Source organism: Cibotium barometz, chromosome 55, assembly GCF_041138505.1.
Source record: "Cibotium barometz isolate CiBa-2024 chromosome 55, ASM4113850v1, whole genome shotgun sequence".
Classification (NCBI taxonomy): Eukaryota; Viridiplantae; Streptophyta; class Polypodiopsida; order Cyatheales; family Cibotiaceae; genus Cibotium; species Cibotium barometz.
In genome coordinates this window covers 27409167-27416595 of record NC_141100.1, presented here as the reverse complement: position 1 = coordinate 27416595, position 7429 = coordinate 27409167, and the positions used below count along the sequence as shown (strand labels likewise).

The following is a 7429-nucleotide window of genomic DNA, read 5'->3' as shown; positions in this document are numbered from 1 at the left end:
ATTATTTCATTACACATAAACTTAAAGATTAGTTTTCCATTGATTGTTCTTTTAACCTAGGATATTCAATCCTAGAATATGATAGGAAGTCCTCTTTTCACGTTATGCATAAGAATGATTATACATCAATTTCTTAAAAATTTTACCATAGCTCCGATGCTATTACTGGCAATTTTTAATTTTTATGAAAAGAATAAGACATAGTAAAATAATAATGATAGTATAACTATCTTTTAGCATTAAATCCAATTTATGGATTTATCCCATAATATTACCATATTTTTCAAGCATATGAGAATAAAAACCATTTTCTTAAACCTCTAGCTTCACATGCCTAGAGTTTGATTTGTGAATAGAGAATTTCTCCATGAGAAGCATTAATTGAATATAGAATATGTCATAGGAATGACCATTCTTTGGGGGAGAGAGAGATATGCTTAAAAAATATTTTAATTTAAGCATAAATGGAAACTTTATAAGATTTATCACTAAAATTCATTAGAGAGCTTCAATTGCATTAAAGAGCCTTTCTTGAATACTTCTCAAGCTTGAGAGGGGTTGAGAAATGAGAAACATTTAGAGATTAAGAAAAAGACTATAAATCACCTTTTACCTCTTATTTTGCTTGATTCTTTAGTCTAAGGAGAGGTCCCCAACCAATCAATTGGTTTAGTATATTGATGAAGACCCCAAAGAAGGTTAAGGAGAGAGAGAAACTCCATTCTCTCCAAATTGTAGAGGATTTTCAGAGGATAATAGAAAATATCATTATTTCAAGATAATACTGGCATGGTATAGTTCACATATTTTTTTTACAAAGGACTAAGGGTCTATTTATAGGTGAGGGAGGCCTCTAACCAAGTCCAACTAGTTTTTAGAATTTTCCAGGTTCAGTTTGGCTGAATTTGGACAAGATTTGGACCAGCTTGGCTCCTTTTTTGGTTTGGTTTGATCCAGGAGAGAGGAGAGATAAAAATATCTTATTATTTTTTAGTTTAAAACTCCTCCTTACATGTGAAATAGGCGCCTCCTTGAAGAGCCCCCTTCTCCTTACCAAGGTGTCAAAAATGTATCATTATACCAAAAATATCTCATTTTTTTAGTAATATTCATAGTTTTTTACTAATAAACCTTGTACTCAGTCAACTCTTCATTTTATGTGGGCATTTACTCATTTTTGGGTATTTTTCTTTTATAAATTGGATTTATCTCCTCCCCACACTTGGTTGATCCTATTGGCCCATACGAATCTTAATTGGACCATAATCCAAAAATTTCAGAAAATCTAGATCCTTAGACTAAGATCCTTTATACCTATTTTCAATTAATTGCAATTGCAGATTGGAAAGTTCTTTTTGAATTTCGATTTCAGGGAAAACCATTTTGGACACTAGGAGGATTTTTATATCCAAAAATATCTCAATTTTGGATTATCTCCCTCTACATTTTCTCTCTCTAGGCCAATACAGGGTAAAACATGATCTTTATTTTATTTCAGAGAGGGGAATAATTATAAGATCAGAAGGGGAGGTTCTTACACCTATACACCTCAAAAGATGGAGGGAGGAATCTTACATCCTAACCCACTTAAAAAATGCGAGATGTCCTCATCTCGCAAACTAGAGGACAACTCTTTCCCTTAAGATCCAACTGATTTTGGGGTTCCTTATAGTCTAGTCAACCCCAACTGATTTTGGGGTTCCTTATAGTCTAGTCAACCCAACAGAATCCTGGGATAAAGATCCCTTATATAGAACTCATCATTAGATAACAATTCATTCAAATCATATCATTCATATCTTTAACACAATAATGGTCCATTAGATCGAAATTTCCATCTCAACAGTCCTCCATGGGAATTTCAATTATATAGATTTTTAATTTGTCATCCCTTAACTTGATCCACTGGGTCAAGTGTTAATAGTAGCAATCTATCAGCAGAATCCACTAATCTCATAGTGATTTGCTAAAGTCATTATCGTCATTCCAGTTACGAACATCATCACACAGGGACTCGTCCCATCCATCCTAATTGTGGTTTTGCTTAGCTTATCGCTTTTCAACCAAAATTCAAGAATAATCATTTTTCAATCAGAATTCAAATCAACTCATCAGTTCTCAACCAGAGTTTTAAAATCACATCAACCACATTCGAATTCATCATCTGGATAGCATTTTTGCTTATAATTTCAAGGTCTTAGATTAACTCATATATACTGCCAGTAAAGAGCTGCAGTTATACCCTGGGTATATACAGGTAGTCACGGTCCTTGGAATTATAAGGTAAATACCATCATGTCTAGGCCTCAAGCAAGTTAGGGATTCCATGCAATTGCGATACTTCCATTTGAAGACCCAATTACTAATTTATGAATTTCAATCTGAATATCAATTTGTATGAATTTCATCACACATTTCCAACTTTTTACTGTTACTTCCTAAATTTTTGACATTTTTGGCTTCTTGGTTGATCCACTTTAGCCAGTTCGCTCTAATACGAGCTGAAAGATCCCTGTTCCCTCTGTGCAATGAATTCTGGGGTGCTAGCAGCGGAAGTAGCACTTCTTGCGCGGGGCAGGGTCCCTCACTCGGGGCCTTGCCCATGGATATCCGGACAAGAGACTAATCCCTCGGTTCTTCCAAAACCGAACCCGGAAAAAACTTCTCTCACCCAAAAAGCACGAGCGATTCCTCCATGGATATTTTTACTCTAACGTAGTCAAGAGCCTTAACTAACTGAATTGATCTGACCGAACCTATAAGTCCCATGTGGTCAGATCAAGGAAAAGACTTGCACTTGGATCATAGAGATCAACGCTTTTTTCCTCATTGAGAGGCACAGCCATTGATTCTTTTCCTCCATAGAATAATTTCTATCCGGGATTTACTTCATCTATCGTACCCTAACAGAATTGAGTCTCATTTTAGGGATCCATCAGTCTAGCCTAAAATGGGTTAGCCAACTGCCCAACCACTGTAGTGATGGGATCCAATAAGGAATTTGGCTAGGTTTTGTCTCGGGTACTAGGTAAAAGAGTTCCCAGGTCCCCTAGCCAGATATTCATGCAAACTTAAAACTAGTCACACCACTTACACACCCAATATGAAATTGCTTTTTTCACAGATTCAGCTATCTTTAAAACAATCATTTAATGAAACCATAGTGTCACTGTGATCATAATCCTCGAGAAACTCCATTCTCTCCAAATTGTAGAGGATAATAAAAAATATCATTATTTCAGTATAATACTGGCATGGTATAGTTCAAATATTTTTTTACAAAGGGCTAAGGGTCTATTTATAGGTGAGGGAGGCCTCTAACCAAGTCCAACTAGTTTCTAGAATTCAGTTTGGCTGAATTTTCTAGGTTTAGTTTGGCTATCCAAATTCAGTTTGGCTGAATTTGGACAAGATTTGGACCAGTTTGGCTCCCTTTTTGGTTTGGTTTGATCCAGGAGAGAGGAGAGATAAAAATATCTTATTATTTTTGAGTTAAAAACTCCTCCACACATGTGAAATAGGTGCCTCCTTGAAGAGCCCCCTTCTCCTTACCAAGGTGTCAAAAATGTATCATTATACCAAAAATATCTTATTTTTTTAGTAATATTCATAGTTTTTTACTAATAAACCTTGTACTCAGTCAACTCTTCATCTTATGTGGGCATTTACTCATTTTTGGATTTTTTTAATAAATTACATTTATCTCCTCCCCACACTTGGATTGATCCTATTGGCCCCATAGGAACCTTAATAGGACCATAATCCAAAAATTTATGAAAATCTAGACCCTTAGGCTAAGGTCCTTTATACCTATTTTCAATTAGTTCCAATTGCACATTGAAAAGTTCTTTTTGAATTTTGGTTTCAGGGGAAACCATTTTGGACACTAGGAGGATTTTTATATCCAAAAATATCTCAATTTTGGATTATCTCCCTCTAGACATTTTCTCTTTCTAGGCCAAAACAGGGTAAAACAGGATCTTTCTTTTATTTCAGAGAGGGGAATAATTATAAGATCAGAAGGGGAGGTTCTTACACTTGTACACCTCAAAAGATGGAGGGAGGAATCTTACATCCTAACCCACTTAAAAAACACGAGATGTCCTCATCTCGCAAACTAAAGGACAACTCTTTCCCTTAAAATCCAACTGATTCGGGGGTTCCTTATAGTCCAGTCAACCCAACAGAATCTTGGGATAAAGATCCCTTATATAGAAATCATCAGATAACAATTCATTCAGATCATATCATTCATATCTTAACACAATAATGGTCCATTAGACCAAAATTTCCATCTGAACAGTCCTCCATGCATTAGGAAAATTCTGGACTCAAAAGAGGGCTGTTTCAACAATAATATAATAATAGACACATAGATTGAGTGACATGTAATCTACGAACAAGATTCACCGATGGTGGGACCTCTGTACAAACCCACCCAAAACGTGGAGAAACTCTTATCTTCATGAAATATTAAAAAAAAACCATCACCTTGTCTTAAAATATTTAAAACCGTTTTTTTGTCAGAAACTAACACAATAAAAGAATGTTTTCCACATTCCTGTGTTAGACGTGGAGCACTAAAAAATTCTTTCCACCACCCCTAGAACTAATGAAGCTTGAATGCTTGGAATAGATAGATACACATTCTCCTGGTTATTCCCTCAACTTGGTTCCACTTTTGAATCTCGAAACATCTTTGGTGCCCAAAAGAACACACCGTCCCTCATTTCTTCTTCCCTCCTTGATCCACAAAAGCGGTTAGCCCAGTCATCCACTTTCTGCTACTTCTTCTTTCTCATACGTCTGTTAATCTATCATGGCACCCGAAAGTGGACTGAAATGAGCAAGGAGCAGTATCTCATCTGTTGTGTTGTATAACATAAAAGACGAAAACGAAGAATGGATTCCCCAAGTATACAGGAAGTACTCTTGGGTCACTATGCAGCCAGGAAAACAAGGCCACTACCGAGTGAAGGGAAAGGCATCTGAAGACTTGGCCAAACATTGGAAAGGAAGGATCCTTGACTTTAAGATGGCACCAGGAGGGAAAACTGTCAAAGAAGTGTTGATCCAGCATGTATTCATGCAAAAAGAGATCAACGTGGGACCATTGGAAGGACTTCCAAGACACAGACCACATTGTAAGCGCTTGTGTTTTGTATTTCAATGTTGCAAATAAGGTGATTGATATACATTTTTCTGCCTTGCACAGATTTGTACCCATCCAATCTTCAGGAGTGGGAGCCTGCACAATGCTTGACGGGATTCTTGAATGTCGTACATGGTGAGGTGGGGGAACTTCAATATGAAGGTCGTGCACCAAGTGATCTCGCAAGAAGTAGAACATATTTCTATGACTCATTTTATACCTTGCCCACTCAATCGAGTCGACATGGAAAGTTGGAACGTATTCCGTTGCCCGCACTTGATAGTCCTGAGTGGCCATTGCTTGACACAGAAGTGATAGAGTCATACAGGACCAAAATGTTTAATGATATTAAATGTGCTATGAAGCCTAGCATTGGTGCAAGAAATGTGCACTTAAGTTTGTTTGTTCCAATTGCATGCTTTGTTCATTTATTTTCTGATTGTAAACAATTGAGAAAAACTAGAACAACTTTTGTGTGCAAAGATGTAGATGAAGCCTGGCTTGATCATTTGTTTGACAAAGGTTGGAGAGTGAAATCATCAAAGGGAGATGATTTGATCGAATGCCGATTGAACACCTCCGACATTGCATTTCGGTGAGTGTTATAACATTATAATGTATTTTTGTGAAACAGTTACAACGCTTATTTGATTATACTCGAAAAATTATCCTAATGATATTTTGGAATCAGATACTATATTGCCAGGCAACATCTGTGCATGTCATTTACTTATAGAAGGTGGCGATGGATCAACAACAACTGGGAAAGCATGGACCAAGATACAAGAGATGGCAGCCACTCTTGCTTGATAGATATAGTTATGATTCGACAGGGTCACCCATCTTTGACATTGGAAGTGGAAGAGAATTGGACTCTCGAATATGTTAGGAAGGAATTAGAAGTAGCTATTCAGAATCCTCCAGATCAATTTTGCTTCAAGCTCGATGGTCGGAAGCTAAGTAAAAGAAGAGAGCATCAGATCATTTGTAAAGATATTGCAGCCCCACATGAATTGGAGGCACTAGAAGATATATGATGTGACCATGTATACGGTGACAATGTATTTTTCATATGCAATAAACTTATCTATTCAGAACATTGCTTTTGTAATGCTTTATTGTTTAAAACAATGTAATGAAGGCAAGAATTCCCCAATTGAATTTTTATGTACACAAAAAAGGCTTAAAGTAAGAAAGCAAGCAGTGAAGGAACACAGTAGCAAATTTGATCCTCTGATTTTCAAATGAAAAATGTATTTACAATTGATGTTCTCTCTCCAATAACAATAGATCTGTGTAAAAAAATATAAATGTACATGTATAGCTGCATATTTACAAACGTACATTTGTTGGAAGAAGGAAAAAACTATTTATTACTGGAACCCATAGGTATCGGCTTCAGGATGGAGCCATGGCTCTTCTCCCAAGTATGGAGCCCATGTAAGAGGCTCAGGGGGGCCTATCCCCCCTCGTGGATTGGGCGGGATGAAGTCCACTGGCCCGTCTAGAGGCATAACTTCAGCGACCTCGATCAATTTCGCAATCGTTTCCTCCCTAAACGTTTGGACGTCTAGGTCCACGTAGCGAGACATTGATGGAAACTGCCATCACAATTCATCAAGGCATAAATAAGATCAACATGACAATATATAAGAAGATAAACAAGAGCACGCATGCGTATGGGAGCTGAAAATGCTTACATCCTCTGAAGGGAGCTGAAAAATGCTTCGTAGCAGCAACATTGCATTAAGTGCAACCCTCCACCCACAGCTGTAGCCATCTTCTTGTTTGGGGACACTAACCCTTCGGATGGTCGATCGATCCAGGGTGTCGATGTCCATGCTGAGGCTCTCGTAAGCTGCCATTAGTTTCCTGACACCACTGTAAACAGAGACCAATCATTATCCTGATCAATCCGGACTTCTAACTCAAACAATAATATGTATCTTAATGATTTTTACTTACAGCAAAACATTTCCATGGACACCAGATGTCGAATTTGCAAGGTAAATGACATTTTCTTGCACGTCGACTAGTAGAAGACTCCAATGGGAACTGCACAATAGATTTCTATTAGTTTCAATCCAAAGGAAGCACTATATAACTCGTGTACGGTGATTCCTATAAACATCATGCAAGAGAGATAGAGAGACAAACTCACTTTTCATGATATGCCAAAAAAAATACTCGGGCATCGTCCAGCTGGACCTCCCGAAACCAGTTCAGCACATCGAGGTACGGAACTGACTCTACTAGCAACAGTGTTGAGACCAGTGA

At 37.4% G+C, this 7429-nt stretch overlaps 1 protein-coding gene across 1 annotated transcript; it reads right to left on the bottom strand.

Annotated features, from left to right (window-relative positions):
- Window positions 1–6510: 6510 nt before the first annotated feature.
- On the bottom strand, window positions 6511–7027 carry LOC147607561 (uncharacterized). The gene is made up of 2 exons (XM_086790324.1): window positions 6853–7027; window positions 6511–6753 (listed from the first exon to the last, which is right to left on the bottom strand). The coding sequence occupies exons 1-2, from the start codon at window positions 7015–7017 to the stop codon at window positions 6526–6528; spliced, it is 393 nt and encodes a 130-aa protein (XP_086646450.1). The 5' UTR covers window positions 7018–7027; the 3' UTR covers window positions 6511–6525.
- Window positions 7028–7429: the final 402 nt, after the last annotated feature.

What these genes read in the sequence shown, in the direction of transcription:
- LOC147607561 (XM_086790324.1), bottom strand. Translation starts at nt 7,017, where the DNA reads ATGGCAGCTTACGAGAGCCTCAGCATGGACATCGACACCCTGGATCGA. An exon ending in TTCAGCTCCCTTCAGAGGAT is followed by an intron (nt 6,754 to 6,852) that starts GTAAGCATTTTC and finishes TTGTGATGGCAG; the next exon opens with TTTCCATCAATGTCTCGCTA.